The 18,067-nt window shown below is 41.7% G+C and overlaps 1 protein-coding gene across 1 annotated transcript in view; it reads left to right on the plus strand.

Moving 5' to 3' along the window:
• Positions 1 to 18,067, plus strand: part of LOC131850643 (tuberin) — a 43,440-nt gene that overhangs the window by 20,434 nt on the left and 4,939 nt on the right. Inside the window, exons 21-34 of the mRNA XM_059200944.1 lie at positions 2,835 to 2,928; positions 4,394 to 4,519; positions 5,051 to 5,167; positions 5,455 to 5,621; positions 6,584 to 6,655; positions 7,397 to 7,493; positions 8,443 to 8,588; positions 9,079 to 9,292; positions 11,180 to 11,403; positions 11,777 to 11,796; positions 12,335 to 12,442; positions 13,480 to 13,595; positions 15,827 to 15,903; positions 16,684 to 16,822. Of these exons, the coding sequence (XP_059056927.1) occupies positions 2,835 to 2,928; positions 4,394 to 4,519; positions 5,051 to 5,167; positions 5,455 to 5,621; positions 6,584 to 6,655; positions 7,397 to 7,493; positions 8,443 to 8,588; positions 9,079 to 9,292; positions 11,180 to 11,403; positions 11,777 to 11,796; positions 12,335 to 12,442; positions 13,480 to 13,595; positions 15,827 to 15,903; positions 16,684 to 16,822 (1,717 nt within the window). The remainder of the gene's footprint in view (positions 1 to 2,834; positions 2,929 to 4,393; positions 4,520 to 5,050; positions 5,168 to 5,454; positions 5,622 to 6,583; positions 6,656 to 7,396; positions 7,494 to 8,442; positions 8,589 to 9,078; positions 9,293 to 11,179; positions 11,404 to 11,776; positions 11,797 to 12,334; positions 12,443 to 13,479; positions 13,596 to 15,826; positions 15,904 to 16,683; positions 16,823 to 18,067) is intronic.

Below are 18,067 nucleotides of genomic sequence, written 5' to 3' on the forward strand. Positions count from 1 at the left end.
CCACGCTCGTCACACTCGTCACACTCGTCACATTTACCACGCATGCACTCTCTATATCTGTAATCATCATGTAGTAATTACGTATCAATTGTGCACGCAGTAGTACGCGCTAGAATACATTATATTGATGTCTTTTGTTATTCCACTGCGATATAGATTTTGCTGCATGTAACGTGATTTCATTAAAACACGTATATTTTAATTTAGACGTATTAAACGGGTTTTAACACGAATATTTTTATGGCAAATAAAGGTATTTACCTCTCTCGAAGTTTCGACTAGGTTGCACTAGCCGTTCTTTGTGAAACAATCGAAACATATTTTTCATTTTCATTTTTTGTAATAATTTTAAATGCCGATAGTCGATCTGCACCTGTTCTGTCCATTCCTCTCTCTTAAGAAATGTATTACTTTATAAAAACTAGCTACTCACCCCGGCTTCGCACGGGTGTATATGTATTACATATATAAACCTTCCTCCTGAATCACTCTATCTATTAAAAACACTGTTTCAAAATCCGTTGCGTAGTTTTATAGATTTAAGCATACATAGGGCGGACAGACAGCGACAGCGACTTTGTTTTATACTATGTAGTGATGAAATAATGTAACTTACATAAATTTAATATTTAATGGAAATCCATCCCACGCTATCCGGGCCGGGAACTAAACCAAACAATGGTTATTTGAAGCCACAAACAGACATTCAATTTTATTTATTTGTCTATATACATAACACAATTTTGTTATTGTATAACTATTAAGACATACCCTATAATCCGGTTTCGGCTTCACGTCGACTTCTGGGACATCCTGTATATAGATCATTAGCGGTCACTCTGATATAATCTTACGACTAGTCCTGTAGTTATTTCATTGTAAGTTCGCTACAAATGCTGTAGTTAAACTGAATTAGATAGTATTAAATATTTTTATTATGTAACTAGCTAGCCGCCCCGGCTTCGCATGGGGGTGTACGTGTATTATATTTACATATAAACCCTGCTCTTAATTTACTATGTATTTCTGAATACTATTAAAATCGTCGCGTAGTTGAAATGATCTAAGAGAACAACAGTGGAAGGGACTTTGTTTTATACTAAAGAGTCACGGCGGCTGAAGACGTTATTTTGCTGTAACTGACATGTAACGGTCGCCCTACTATCGATCCCCCGCCGGGGATCAAAATTAAGACGATCGGAGCCGAGATTCGAACCCCTTTCTTGTACAATAAGAAAATCCCTCATGGAGAGTCGCGGGATCGCAATGTTAGTCCACCGCAACTCCGACGGCGTCGACCCGCTTTTCGCGGGCCCCTTCGCTTTTGTTTGGGGAGTCCACCCCCTCCCCCCTCCCCGCTCGAGAACGCGGGTAAACGCGCGCCACCTTCTCGGGCTTTTCTTGGAGATGCACCGCCCACGCAGTCACACCTCAGAACCTTGCGGCGATCTGAGGCGCCCATACGCCCCTCCTCCTCATATCGCTGTGGATGAAGCCCGACGCCCTTATTGGGTGATGTTCATCCTGCGAGATTCGAACCTATAGCCCAGCCCTCAGAACAAAGTCCTATACGTCAGGTGGCATTTAGCCGCTCCTAAGTCCTTCCTGTGGTTTGTAGTGCCATCTGCACTCGCCCCCTATCGTCTGGTGAAGCTGTAAAAGCTAACAGCATTAGAATAGTTCGAAAACAGTAGCTATGACGGGGAGAATGTGCCGCAAACGAAGTTGTAAGGGTCAGCTAGTTTCAGGGGCGTAACTACCACCGTATCCCCCCACCCGGGGGAACAGGGCCCCCAACGTCCGTAAGCAAAAATTAACTTCCCAATTATTTTTATTTCACAAATGCCAAAAACCAAAATAACATTTACTTTCCCGGATCAGCTATGAATGATTTAATAAATAAAAAAAAAATGGGAAAAGTGACAGATAATTATGATGCAGTGGCGAAAAAAACGTCGTTCGCACCACACTTTCACAAAGGACAAATGGCCTCGGAAAGACCTGCGGGGGACCTCGCAACGGGTGCGACGAAATCTTTACCCTTCATAAGGGTTAAACATTTTTTATACGGCACGTCAAGGCACGCTACGCTTCTGGCTAGTTTAATATAATTGTTCATTTTGTTGTATAGAGATCCTTTGTATAGAGTGTGTATGGGATTAATGTGTTATGATACAAGTTACACGCTAGCTGTATTTTGTATTTTATTTGTAATTCAATATCATGAATTATGTTTGCACATATTTATATTATTGTACTTTCAACACATTTGCTTAAAATAAATCTAAATACTAAATAGCGTAGAGTGGATCTAATTTCACCGGGTTTAAAATATATAAAGCAACTAATAAAACACTCGTCCTTTATAAACTCAAATAAAATATAATTCTATTTTCATAAATTTTTACTTATTTTGTTTTATCAAATTTCAATTTTTCCAGCCAGTATGTAACGCGTTGATTTAAAAAAGAAAAATAGCTTTTCCAGCCAGTATTTTGTATGATTTAAAAAAATAAAACAGCGGGAAACTGTGTGCATCACAGTTTTATAATTGAGTTTATTTAAAATCTAGTGTGTTGAAAACTTTGATATATCTACGTATAACACACTCGGCTCTATTACGCCCTCTCTGTCGGCACGGGTTGTAATAGAACCTTGTGTGTTATAACCATTATAACGCACTTATATCGTAATATACTATTATTTTTAGTGCTGTGTTGTATTAAGTTGGTTCTCAATGTTATAATTATTATTTGCAATTCAATGTATTTAAATGTAATGAGTATTTTTTTCTAAAACAGTGATGTAATGAAACGTTTATTTTGATGTTGCAGACAAAACTCGGCTGAGAACAATAAGCTGACGGATCCAGTTATAGATGTCCTCAACCACTTCTCGCAGCGGTTCGAGAGGATATCCAAGGAAATTGTGAGTTATGATAATGTATATTAGGTACATGAGGGACCTAGAGGGCCCGCCTTTAGATATTCAAATTCAAATTCAAAATATCTTCATTCATGTAGGTCTATTACAGACTCTTATGATATGTCAAATCTACCGTCAGTTCGGAATGATTTCGATATGGGAAGAACTGACAAGAAACTCAGCTCGTATTTTTTTTAATGTACGTATTTACATTAATACAGATTCATTTAAATTCAAATTTAGGAGAGTAGAGTAACCACCAGCATATGCTATTAAAGAAAAAACAAAAAATCTAATCAGTGTTCGCAACCTGAACAGACCAGTCCCCACCAGCAGCACCCGTTCACGAGTATGACGGATGAGTCAGCCATCATTGCACTCAACCATATTAGAGCACATCGAGCCATATTGAGAGTACCTAATGTTTAAATAACCTATGCACATATTATTTTAGTTATGCTTATTCTGAGATAAATCTTTGACGGCTACGGTGGTTTATGGGTTTAGCATATCGTACATTGGATGGTCGTGATGGAGATATTCAGTGGATTATGTACAGCAGGAAATATAATTTATTCCCATCAGATCGAGAATATCTCTGAATATCTCCATCACAGTTGCACGTTACATATCAGCTGTTACTTAGCAACATGATTACTTATTTTAAACGTGATGGATTAGACTTCTTCTTCTAAAATCAATGTGCCTAATAGGTCGGGTTTGATTCCTCGGACATGCAAACATTTGTATTTATGAGTATGATTGTTAGTGTTGTTTTGGGTGCTCTTTATGTACGTATATTACGTATGTATTTACAAAAAATGTATCTTATGTATTTATATTAGAAGTCTGCGACTCGACGGTTTTCCTCTCCTATCGATTCCCCGTCCAATTCAAAGGTGGATCGATATTACGACAGCCTGAGCCGAGGTTCGAATCCCTAGCGGTGCCCTCAGACTGTCTGGCGGGAGTTGGCCTTCAGCCGCTCCATAAGTCCTTCCTTTGGTTTGGAGTGTCATCTGCACTCACCCCCTATCGTTCGGTTAAGCTGTAAGGGCTAGCTGCGGCCAACATTAGAGTAGTCCGAAAAAAAAGAAAAAAGACTCGAAGATTTTGTGCAAACTGGTGTACCTCTGTTTTGTCTATTATAATAGTAATTAAAACAAATGTTATTTTATCGGTAAATGTTCAAATACACGTCGTGTGCTTCATATATTATGTTCTTTTTTTTATTAATAAATGGGATTGCGCTCTGTCTTACGTCATCTGATATCTCATGCGCGCTTACCCGCTTACCTTTTTAATACATATGGCAATTTAATTGCACGGTACGCAGATCTCCTTACTCCCTTGTCCCGGGATACTTTAGTCTTCAGGTCTTACAACGCATAGGAAAAAAAGAAGTTCGTCATGTGTTCTGGTGTGGACGTTCTGGATACTAGTCGTGAAGTTGACTTGTAATTTTCAGGACACGGACACGGACTGGTCGCGCGGCGGCGGCGGGTGCTGCGCGTGCTGGGCGGGCGGCTGGGCCGAGGTGCACGTGCGCACGCCCACCGGAGACGTCTCCTGGGTCATGCGCGTGCAGAACCAGGTGACCGCCCACACCGCCCTCACACCGCCCCGCGGCCGGGCCCCCTCACGGGACCGGCCGGGCCCCCTCACGGGACCGGCCGGGCCCCCTCACGTGACCGACCGGGCCCCCTCACGGGACCGGCCGGTCACGTGGTTACATCTTAAATCGGTTCGAAAATGTCGGCAGTTATTTTTTGTGTATCTGTTGGAAACTGTTTTATAAACCATTTTTATAATCTATATTTTTTATAAACACTATATTGTTTTACATATGACATAAATCAGAAATTTTTACGACCATACCGGTGCCATTTTCTTTTGCTCGTCATCTTGGTCTCCATCCTTCACATTTTCCTTCCAATTTATTCGAAATTTTATCGGTTTTGAATACATTTATGGTGTTTTTTTTTATACTACTATATGGTGGCAAACAAGCATACGGCCCATCTGTTGGTAAATAGTTACGGTAGCCTATGGACGACTGAAACATTAGGGGTGTATGGAAAGTCTAGTATGGATGTGAGTTGTGAGCGAGTGAGTGATATTGCAGATGAGCTGGGAGCAAGTGTCGGAGTCCCCGCTGCAGGAGCTGGCTGCGCTGGTATCACCCCCCTCTGCGCCCACCTCCTCCGCCTCCTCCGGCCTGGGGGACTCGCGGCTCGATGTCGTACGTACACACACACACACACATAGACCATGTATTGTCAGTTTATGAGTAGTTATATTTGTGTCTACAACTTGAATCAACATTATCAACTGAATCTGCGTTCCTAATGTGGTAATGCATTAAAATTATGATTGACAAAATTTCTTATTACTTATTAATATTATATTTCGTTTATTTAGTAATTTTTAGACGTAACGTAGTATATTTTATCTACAAGTGGATAGTTAAAAATACAAGAACAATCTCAGTAATGTTAAGTAAAGAGTGTTTGTAATATGTGTCCGCAGTCGGACAGCGAGCCGCGGTCGCGCAGCGGGTCTGCGGGCGCCCCCTCGCGCACGTCGGGCCCCCCGGGGGCTGCGGGCCCCGCGCCCCTCGCCCCCCTCGCCCCCCTGCCGCCCCTAGCACCCCTGGCCGGGCCCCGCGCCGCCGCGCCAGACCTCCACAAGTCCAGGTATATACACCACCTTACACGCCACCATAAGTGTCTGATTACTGTATTTTTTTTATCGTGTGCAAATCTTACTTCTGGCGGAGCAAATACGAGAGGGTGTAGCATTCGATTTAGAAAAAGGCAAACGATACACCTACGAACGCCATTGCTGGAGTCCCAAAGTCGCGCTAACATTTCATCAGTTTCATCATTTCAACAGTTCACACAGCGACTACGACGACGTTAACCCGCCCTATAGATGGTAGGGCAGGCCCTATCTCATTGTTAGGGCGACCTATCTCACCCTACTCAATTGTGGAAGCGTAAGGGCAAACGCGCAAGTGTCGGGAGTCTTTGATTGGGGCGCTGCCTCCCTCAAGACGAGCACCGTAGCCCTTACTGTACTTGACCGATATCTGCATCAACACTTATTGCTACCTACTTTGGGAATACTGGCTTACTGGCTAACGTACTACACTCAAGTAAAATATGCTACGAAAATATCCAGCCACTCCTGACTATAGTTTTCCTAATATGCTACTAGTTTGCTAAAGACAAAACATCTTTATTCATATTATTACAGACTCTTATGATATGTCATATACTCGTATGTATTCTACCGTCAGTTCGGAGTGTTTTCGAGCTAAGAAAAATTGTTAACTAGCTCTTATTCTTTTCAAATGAGCTTTTAAAAAAAACTTTTTATAATTATTTGAATTTAATACACGGGTTATAGAGAGATATTGTATATTTATATATATACAGTGCTCGTTTAATATATATGACAATAAATGCATATTTTCCTCAGTCACATAACTTAAGAACAACCTAACCGATTTTTTTCAAACTTTCTAAAAAAATCATTAAATAATTGGATAATTTCAAAACCTTCAATATTATGAGCACGGGCTTACTATTGACGTATTGCCATAATAAATATTTGTTAGATAAAAACAAATATTAAAAATAACAACGATGCACAGTTCGGACTCGGTGGTGGCGGGGCGGCGGCTGCCGTCCGCCTCGCACTGCATCCCGCACCCCCACCACCACAGGTACTGCACCCCGCCCCCCATGCAACCTCCCATTGCACTACATCATGCCCCCCCCTCTTCTCCATTCTTAAGTTTTCTCACTCCATACATTCTCCTATTACTAATGTGCACTAAAAATGAAACTTTAAAACTACTTATACCCATTAAGTGATGAAATGGACTTCCACAAACTGACACCTAATTCAATAAAATAAATGTGATATTATTTACTTTTATTAATCTATAATGAATGCCATGCCGTATGCCTAAATATAACTTATTAATTATTAACAGAATTATTTAAAAATATTAATGCGTCGACTGTTTGAAATTGCTTTTAATGATCAGCGCGTTAAGTCGCTTTTTCTAAAGCATCTATTTTTACAATAATTATATATTATTGTAAAAATATGCACTGTTATGTTGTGAAACATTCTGAAAGGACCCGAATGGTTACTGAAATGTGTTCGTGGCCAACAAAACAAGTGCATGCGGGGTTTTCGTGTGTGTGCGTGCGTACGTGCGTGCGTACGTGCGTACGTGCGTGCGTACGTGTGTGCGTGCGTGCGTCGTGCGTGCGTGCGTGCGTGCGTGCGTGCGTACGTGCGTGCGTGCGTGCGTGCGTGCGTGCGTGCGTACGTGCGTGCGTGCGTGCGTGCGTGCGTGCGTGCGTGCGTACGTGCGTGCTTGCGTGCCGTGCGTACGTGCGTGCTTGCGTGCTTGCATGCGTGCGTGTATGGTATAACTTGTGGTTGTGCGCAGGCTGGGCACGCAGCCGATCAACATCCCCGGGTCGCCGCAGCGGCAGAGCTCCTCCAGCACCACCGACGACGACGACATGCTGCTCATTGTACCGGAGGTCAGTCACACACTCGTACTATACTAGCTGTGCCCGCTGTTTCACTCGCGTTAAATTTCAATAAAAATATAGCCTACCTGTTATTCTGATGTATATGTATATGATGTATATTACTGTAAAGTTTCTTCAAAATCCGTTCAGTAGTTTTTACGTGAAAGAGTAACAAACGTCCATAGTCACAAACTTTGACGTTTATAATATCATTAAGATAATATCTTTCATTTCATCTACATCATTTTGATTTTTTTATATTTCTGTTGTTAAAAAATTGCTAAAGTTGGGTTCTAATACGTTTTCGTTATATTGCTTTTTATTGTTTACTATTGCATTCAATGGTATGATAATAACATTGTAAAATAATTAAAGATATCAGCTGTTCTGCAGTTTATAATAACAGTAGCTCTGGATAATTAGCTGTAATTAGCTGTAGCGGGGTAGTGCTGTACTGGCGATACTGATCGCATTCCTATAAAATCGGCATCAATCAATATTTATTTCCTTTATTATTTAGATAGTGCTATGACATTATTTAAGGATCGCAAAAAGCTATTCTGTGTAATGTCAAATTAGTCTTTAAGATAAAAAGAAGAATAGAGTTAGTAGCTATGACGCGATGTTTAATTTTGATAATGATGATTTTGACGACCTCGGTGGTCTAGCGGTCTAGCACACCGCTTCACACCGATGGTCGCGGGTTCGATTCCTCGCACGGCACAAACATTTGTATATATGAGTATGATTGTTTGTATCGGTCTGGGTATTTTCTATGTATAATATGTATATATTTACAAAAAAAAATCTATGTATTCGTATCAGTTATCTAGTACCCATAACACAAGCTTTAGCTAGCTTCATTTGGGCCTAGATGGCGCTGTGTGAATTGTCCTGAGATTATTATTATTATTAATGATGGGTTGAACGAGTAAGTTATAGATATGTGTGCGTGTAGGGCAAGTGCCGTCACCCCGTGCGGCGCTCCAACTCCTCCCCGGAGATGTCGTCGTCGTGGAAGCTGGGCGCGCGGGACTCCGCCCCCCCCGGGGAGCCGCCGCTGGACCCCGACGACATGATCCTGCTGCCCAGCTGCGAGCCCGCGTACGTACCATTTTTTTTTACGTGCGGAAAATCTTCAAAAGACCGTCACCCCGCCGGAGGGCGGGCGGGCGGTGTGAGACTTGTAGTCACACACCACACGGTGTACCTACGAGCGCTTATGCCGGAGCTAGGGGATTCGCATGTGCATTTCCACCCCAGCTCCGACGGCGACCGCGTACGTACACCCCTACGCCACCTACTGTACAAACCTTTGGAGTGAGTGAGAGTTATTTTTTTTTATGGATGATAATGGAATGGTACACCCACCTGCGCTAACGGTTTACGCTGGGCACCGGTGGAGGATGATAAGATGAACATGAGGTTAGATCAGTTAGCCCATCGTGACAATTTCACCAAGAATTTATCACGATAGTTTCCAGGGGGAATCACGTGGAGGTCAACCTGCTATGGTACTTTATTAGTAATGGGGTCATGAGTCCACATAACTAATAATCTTCTTTCCCCCCAACCTTAATGGTTTGGACGACAGGAGCACGTCGATGTCCATGCACGCGTCGAAAAAGGCGGCGAAGAAAAGCGACATGCGGGTCTCCTGCGAGGCCATCCCCGAGGAGATGTCGGGCACCTCCCCCCTCGCGCCCCACGCGCAGCCCCAACACCAGCCACCACCACCACCACAGCAGCAGCAGCCGCCCCACCATCCGCACCTTATGACCTACAACTCCGACCCGGGTACGACTACTGTTATTTTGCTTTTATAACTTTTATGACCCTACTAGTTACTTGCCCCGGCTTCGCACGGGTGTAGATCAGCTAGTGTATTATTATATATATAAACCTTCCTCTTGAATCACTCTATCTATTTAAAAAAACCGCTTCAAAATCCGTTGCGTAGTTTTAAAGATTTAAGCATACATAGGAACGGACAGACGGCGACAGCGACTATGTTTTATACTATGTAATGATGATTACTATAGTCCTAATATTGGGGAAGTTCAAGGAATTTATTCCCTCACGGTAACTCCTAAGTGGTCAGACAGTGCAGTTTTTGAAAATCTTCCTGCCTTCATGAACTACCTACCGAGGTTTTCTAGAGGGATTACAGCATGGGGTTTTTCAAGAAGGGTATATTAAGGTTTCTTAAAGGTCAGCAACGCACTGATACCTTAGTGTTTTAGGTATAAATAGTTTACGGTAATCGTTTAGCATCTTGAGTTAGGCCGTATGCTTGTTTGCTACCATAAATAAAATAAAACGTATGAAATATTTTTTTTTTCGACAATTCACACAACGTCATCTAGTTCCAAGCTAAGCAGAGCTTGTGTTACTAGACAACTGATATAAATACACGGATACATTTTTTTTTTGTAAATAAATACATATTATACATAGATAACACCCAGACCGACACAAAAAATCATATTCATGAATACAGATGTTTGTACCGTGCGAGGAATCGAACCCGCAACCATCGGATAGTAAAGCGGTGTGCTAAACCACTAGACCACCGAGGCTGTTAATGTAATGTAATATGTTTATTATATGTGGCAGGTTCAGGGTCAGAAGGCGGCCACCACCAGCTGCAGAAGGTACGTACCTATCAGGACGAACTTCACATTCTACATATCCTGTTTAATAACTAGTGAATTTCCCACTGTTGATGACTCGTAAATAAAATGAGTAGTGGACTGTAAATTATTATATTTAATACGAGGAGTTATAATATTACAAGGAACATTATCTATGTGATAGATAGATAGATGAATAATAGATTTATTGCCAACATAACATAAATAATACAATTTACAATAAGACACAAAACAAGAGATAAGTAATAACATGGAAGTTGGCAATAGGAGCTGCCTCAGCTGTTGCTGATATAAGCACAACCTTAGTGAGGTGCACCTATACAGCGCTGGTTTACAGTCAACCCCCATTACTCATAAAAAAAAACTAAGATGCGGGTTTTTTTACTACATACAGATACATATAATTTAAACACAAAAAAAATATATTTAATAAGATCTAGGATACACAAATATAAATATATATAGAATGAATTACAATATTCAATGCTCACAAAATCCGAAATCAGTTACAATAACAGTATTAAAAGGAAAAAAAAATAAAAAAAAATTACAAGATAAATAGAAAAACCAATCCGTGTCGCCGCTCACAATCACAGTATGTAGTAGTATATACGAGTACAGGCCCATGGCACCCATGAGACTATGATACACGTATGTTATGGTAATATTCAGTTTCTCAATTACTTAAAATTTGTTTTTCCAGTAAAGCTCTTTTCAATTTACATTTGAAACTGAAACTAAATTACTTAATAATAGCCCAAGAGCCCACGACTGCCAGACATACGTCACGTGAAAGTCTGGCCGTCGTGGGCTCTTGCTCTATAAGATACGCGTGCGGTGACGTCGTCGTAAGGGGCAAGGCAAAATGAAAAGTGTCCCGCCCTAGCGGCTGTCAATGGCTCATGTTCGATAGCGCTCGAACACCCATCATGGTTTAAATTATTTCAGCTCGTGCTCATCTAATTTTTTACAATTTCTTTATGCAATTGATCATTTTCATATTAGTGTTTTAGAAGTAATGTGAGCGTATTTAAACGTCAGACGGCGAGCGACAGCACCGTGTCGGCGAGCAGCAAGCCGCCGGCGGCGCCGCGGGCCGGGACCGGGGCCCCGGGGCCCGGCGCGGCGGCGGCGGGGGTCGCGGGGCCCGGGGCGGCCGCGGGGCCCGCGGGGCCCGGGGGGCCCGCGGACCGGGACGACCTGCCGCCGCTGTCGCGCTCCAAGCGCTCGCACACCATCTCCGTGATGAGCCCCACCAGGCGCCGGTAACACTAACCCGTTATTCTCTTTCAGCTTTTATTCGTTTAAATAAATATAGTATTTCTTTTATTTGAACTATACACTTAAATGGCTTGTTCTACAAAAAAAATCTGGTTTTAGTTAAAAAATTCGTATGAATATATCTGGGCCGACCAAAACATATGCTAGTCGAAGAAATGTATTGGTATTCTGTAAGAGTTTAATCAACTCATTTCCCTCATAGCTTTACTCAAGGCATTGTATCCGCTTGCCAAATATAAAGTGCCTACAGAGCTATCGAGTTTGCCTATATTTCCATAAAAATCACTAGTACCTGTTTTACCTCCATCCCGCTATCGAGTGTGTGTGTGGCGCTGCAGTCGCTATCGAGTTTTACAGAATACCAACGTACAATCTCATCGCGGATTCGGCTTCGTTTCGAATTCGTAAGTGATGCTTACAGAATAGCTCTACTGATTATCTTGAAAGTTTAGGTGATGCATTGCGGAACTTTCTCTTTTTCTACAGAACAAATTTCGAGTATGTAATGTTATCAGGATTCTTCATAAATTTACCGTTTCCATGTGTGGGTAAATTTATTTCCTGTTTTTTGTCCCTACATTTTTTTTTCTGACTACTCTAATGCTGTTAACCGCAGCTGACCTTTCAGCATCACCGGACTATAGGAGACGAATGCAGATGGTACTCCAGACCAAAGGAAGGACTTATGGAGCGGCCGAAGGCCAATCGCGCCTAACGGATACGAACGTTCGAACCTCGGCTCAGGCCGTCGTAACATCGGTCTCCGTTTCAATTGGACGGGGATCGATCGGAGGGGGGCTCGTCCGTACATGTAGTAATGTGTGGTGTGTGCGTGCAGGGAGGGCGGCGTGCGGGGCGCGGCGGCGACGGCGGCGGGTGCGGGGGGCGGCGGTGCGGGGGGCGGCGGTGCGGGGGGAGGCGCGGGGGGCGCGGCGGGGGGCGGGGGCGGCGTGTCCCCGGCGTTCGTGTTCCTGCAGCTGTACCACAACATGAGCACGCACCCCATCACGCCGCCAGTGCCAGGTACACCAGTCATCCCCACACTGTAACCAGAAATTACTATTATGTCCTTACAAGTAAAATTGGCGTTTTGTCATACTGGCCACTTGATCTCAAATATGTCCTCTTTGGTTAGGAATTCCAAGTTCAAATTTACAATGTTTCAAATTTAGAATGTTACAAATTGTTGTAACATTCTAAATGTTACAAATTTCAAATTTACAGCTATGAGTAAATAGCTTTATAAATTTAAAATTGTAATTCCTTGTCTTTACCAATTTAAAATTTAACAGTTGGCACATGTTTGTTCAAAGCGCCTTCAAAGATTTTAATGTGTAGGCTACCAACCTCCTTGCATAAACTAGCCATATAACACAGATACATTTAATAAAAAATAGATTGACAAAATGTCAAATTCATTCGCTTGCAAATTACTGAACTAAATAAGTTGTTAAATTAATTATTATTTGTTATTTTTAATTCTAATATTATATACACCGATATTATTAATTACAATATTATGCGTGTTGCTATACAGACGGAGTGGTATTAATAATAGATTGAATATATGATATTCAATCTATTATTAATTAGCAACGGTAACACAAATGCTTAAATAAATATATGGTATTTTGAAAAAAGAATGTGGATGGACCTATGGAGATGGCAAAAATGCATAACTAGCAATGGTACAAACTTTGATTAAATAAATATATTGTATTTAAAAAAAATCGACTTTACGTTACCCTCTTACAAAGCGCCAATTTCATATGTTAGGACCTATAATGTACTTCAAATATATCATACACAGCAGAGCCGGACACGAGTTGCTGTGGCTAAGGTTCTTGAATAAAATAATATTGGGACTATAAATTGAGATGTAAGCTATCCTATCTTTCAAGTTGAATCAAATTGCACACAATGTGCAAATCAAATTTGCAACACGTAATTTTTATGTATAAAAATGTTAATTACTAGAACCAATATTTCTCTAGTAAATAGTCAATTTTACTGAGCGTCTTACATTATCGTTGGCGCCCCCGGGGGCTGCGTGTCCGCAGGCGAAGCCCCGAGCAGCCTACATCCACTGGCGGAGCGACCACTGCGGGCGGTGGGCGTGCAGCACGAGCGGACCATCAAGAACCTCGACCTGGTGCCGCCCCTCGACACTCACAAGGTACTCGAGGTGTTGGAGATCTGGAGCGAGCATGCAGCATGAGCGCTGTGACAACTTTCTCTTCGTCGGCAGGACTCCGTACAACGCTATCTAGCGGCACTTATAGTCTATATAATCATAATCCAGGAAAATGAACATAGCGCCATCTAGTGCCATCCTAAGCAGAGCTAGTGTTATAGGTGTAATTACTCTCTTTGTTTTGTTAATATATAATTTCATACGTATTTTATATTTGTTTCATGGAATTAATATTCTCTACTTTATATCTTTTTTAGAATAGAATAGAATAGAATAGAAAATCATTTATTCAAATAAACTTAATTTAAGCACTTTGGAATAGTCATAACAATTTGTTTTTTATCTACCACTCGTTCGGAAAGCTGTCTTATCACAAGAAGAACGAGCAAGAAACTTGTGTGTTGCTCTTTTAAATAATCCTATATTTTATTTATCTAATTAGATAACATTTAGTTATTTCTAAAAAAAAACGACAAAAACCCTACTAAATATTTATTTATTTATTTATTCGTTTATTTTAGGCAACTAGGCCCATATTATAAATACCTTATAGACCAACATACATATAATATAATATTTAAAAACTAATACAACGATATTGTCTGTGTGATCACGGCACTGAAGACGGCAATCTGCCACGGTAGCGCCGATATACCACACCCGCCAGTAGTCCTCTTTCATAAAGGTGGGCAGCAAGACGGTGGGGACCAGGGCCACAAACGCTCTGAAACTCGCGTTGTGACTCGACTTCAGCTGCGTCACCCTCAATATCAGGTTACTCTTGGTACGAATATAATCGACAATGTCCTGCTCCTTAGTGGACGTAATGTAGACGGGACAGGTACATTGTCGTGGTCGGTGTAGCAGCACGCAGCAGAAAGTCGGACCCAGTGAGTGCAGTGCCACAATGATTCCTATTGACCCTGTTTGTGCGCCTCTTCTTTTGTACCACGACGAAGCCATCATCGTCGCGGTTGCCAGTGGCAGCACACGTAGGGTCAACGTTCAGTGCCGTTGTTGGCACACGCCGCTGCACTGAAGCAGTCGGTTTGCTAGCGACGACGGCGGCAAAATCTCGACGCTGTGGTTGCACCGAGGATTTAGTTAGCGCTGCTTCCACATGCAGCGGTATCGGCGCTCGCGAGCTGCGGGCGGGGGGCGCGGGGGGCGCGGGGGGCGCGGGGGGGCGGCGGCCGGCGGTGACACCACGTCTGGTGACGTCAGTGTCGACGCCGAAACCGCTGACTCCGCCGTGATCGCATCGCGGCATGCCCCACGGCGCGTGTTGATGTTCGTAGCGTCGAGTGACCTAGTTTCTTTTCGCGAGTCGCGCAAACTGTCCACTTCCTTGCGCAACTCACTGATTATGTGCTCTGACGCATTGAAACGTAGCGTCACATCTGCCAAACTCTTTTTTAAGGACACGATATCCTTGAGTAGGCTGGTAACATCGACGTGATCAAATGTGACTGGAGGAGGTTTGTTTAAATCCTTCGCCACAAAAGTTGGCACGTCGTCTGGATCGGTCTCCTTCAGCAGCGTTGTAATGTCCTGTACGCTTTTTTGTGTCCCGTCACGTCTACGAGACACCATCTGATCAGTCTTATTTAGGGACTCGAAGAGCAGAGCCTTCGCTCTAGCGATGTCGGCCCGGCTGAAGTTGGACACACAGATCTGGACTGCACTTACTTCGTCCATTACGTCCGGCTTCTGCTGCAGGAACGCAAGGAGTTCGTTGGCCACAAGTTTGTCACACATGGCTGAAACTTCGACTAGCACGGCTTATGCCGCGCTAAGTGTTGCGGGTAAATAATACGATGTTGCTGATCGAGACGATGTATATTACATATGATGATAAACTGACAATATGTACATAAAAATAATGATCTTATATACTAAATAACAATAGGAAAATGTAAGGTGGGGTGACACAGTTTAGATACAGCAGTGCCTAGTAGACAATATTGAATTTGTCTTACTAGACATTATTAAATGCAATTATTATTTTATGTATCTAAGTGACTGTGTCCCATACTGAGCAATTACGATATTAAATAAAATAATTATAATACGTGCACATCGGATCGCAGTTACACTGAGACTGTCAACTTTTAGACGCAGTTCAGAGTAATAAATTTAGCAACAACTTGTAAATGTAAATCAGCATTATTGTGTAATATTTTCTATAGCTTGGTTTCTCTTCCGTGCCGTAGGTGGGAGTGCTGTACGTGGGGCCCGGACAACAAGACAACGAAGTTTTAATATTAAAGAATGAATACGGCAGCGTTAGGTGAGACCCTTACAGTTTTACTAATTGTGACCTCCGGTTCTAGTTTTCAATTCAATTTAAAAAAATAGCAGTTGCAATTATTGTCTTGTAGTAATCTCTGAGTTCACTGTATCTCTATTGTTACTGTATTGATTTTGATGATTATTAAGATGTTGATGATGATTTTTATACTACTGTATTGGCAAGCAAGCATACGGCCCAACTGATGGTAAATGGTTACCGTAGCCTATGGACGCCTGAAGCACCAGGGGTGTCACGTGCACGTTGCCGACCCTTAAGAAACCTTAATATACCCTTCTTGAAAACCTCATGCTGTAGTCTCGTGAGAAAACCTCGGCAGGAAGTTCATTCCACAATCTAAGTGTACGTGATGATTTTGTCATGGAGATATTCAGTGGATATACAGCAAAAATATAATTTACTACTTTCAACACAGTCGCACATAAGACATAAATGTTTCTTAACAACTAGAACACTAATTTTAAATTATTGATCATAGTTTTATTTTTACAATCAATGTGCAAATATTAGGCACATTGATTGTAATGTTGTTGTTGTTGTTGTTGTGTTGATGATATCATCAAAGTTATCATCATCTCACATCACCATCATATCACCATCCCACACAATACTATCAGTTAATCCTGATTGAAAACAATCAAATTATTAATTAATAAAAAAAAAGTTATCAGTTACTGGCAACACTGCTATATACTTATATACGGTATTATAAGTATAAGTGGAGATTCAAGAGTGTAGTACATAATGTGTGGTGGGCAGGTACGCGGAGTTCCTGCCGCAGCTGGGCACGCTGGTGTCCCTGGCGGCGGGCGCGGACAACCCGCACCTGTTCCTCAACCTGGAGAAGGGCGGCAAGGACGGACACTACACCTACGTGTGGCACGACGACATCATGCAGGTTACCAACGTCACCTTCACCACACCTTCACCACTATACCACTATTACACATTTGCGGTGTTTGTGATTCATTGGCTGCCTTTACACCATAATTTCTTTCACGTATGATCAGAAGCGAGCCCGATTTAACGAAGGAACCGCTGATACTGTGTTTGCATATATTTTAAGCTTTCAGTTTTCTATTAAAACTTTAATTCCATGACGGATGAAAGACGACTGCGTGCAACTGAAATACGAATGTCGAGGTGGATGTGTGGTGTGACAAGAATGGATAAGATAAAGAATGAATACATTAGAGGAAGTATGAAAGTGGCGCCGGTGTCAGAGAGGTTGAAGAGTAATCGTCTATCATGGTATGGACATGTAATGCGTAGGAACGAGGATAATATTTTAAGAAAGGTGTTACATATGAATGTGGATGGTTATAAGGGCAGAGGAAGGCCGAAAAAGAGATGGATGGACTGTGTGAAAGATGATATGGTAAGAAAGGAAGTAAATAACGCGATGACTGCGAACAGGGATGTATGGAAGAGAAAAATATATTACGCCGACCCCAAATACATGGGATAAGGAAGAAGCAGTTTATGATGTTCATTTTAATATCCGCAGACACGTTAAAGAGTTATAAAATATCAACAAATCTGTCTTTAGCACCTTGCTCCAGAGATTTTGTCCCCCAGTCCCCCATTTCCCCATTTTGTAGAAATGATTATTTGTTACAAAAACAGCCCGAAAGCAAGCACGACTGTAATATCTTATATATAATATTCTCGTGTCACAATGTTAGTTACCATACCCCTCTGAAACGGCTTGACCGATTTTTATGAAATTTTATATGCATATTCAGTAGGTCTAAAAATCGGATACTATCTATTTTTCATCGGACGAAACGTGGTCTAAATGGTCGTGGTTTAAACCATTCCTAAAGTTAATACTTGAAATAAACCTAACCCTTAGTGATAAGGGTTGTTTATTCCTAACATTACTGTTTTATTTTTTGGGATTTTTTTTATTTATATTATTTTATTATGTGTCATTAAAAATACATAAAACCCTAAATTTTCACCCTTCTATCACCAACCCCTATTTTTTTATAGCGTTATTAATTTATATGGTAAAACAATGTTTACCGGGACAGCTAGTATATCTATAAATAAGATGCCTCTCTGTAAGATTTAGCGTGTAGAATCTTACGCAATTACCGTCTTTAAGTTTCTTGAAACTAGTATACATAATATTTTCATA

This window comes from Achroia grisella, unplaced genomic scaffold (assembly GCF_030625045.1).
Source record: "Achroia grisella isolate CSIRO2021 unplaced genomic scaffold, CSIRO_AGI_Agris_v1 utg778, whole genome shotgun sequence".
Taxonomy (NCBI): Eukaryota; Metazoa; Arthropoda; class Insecta; order Lepidoptera; family Pyralidae; genus Achroia; species Achroia grisella.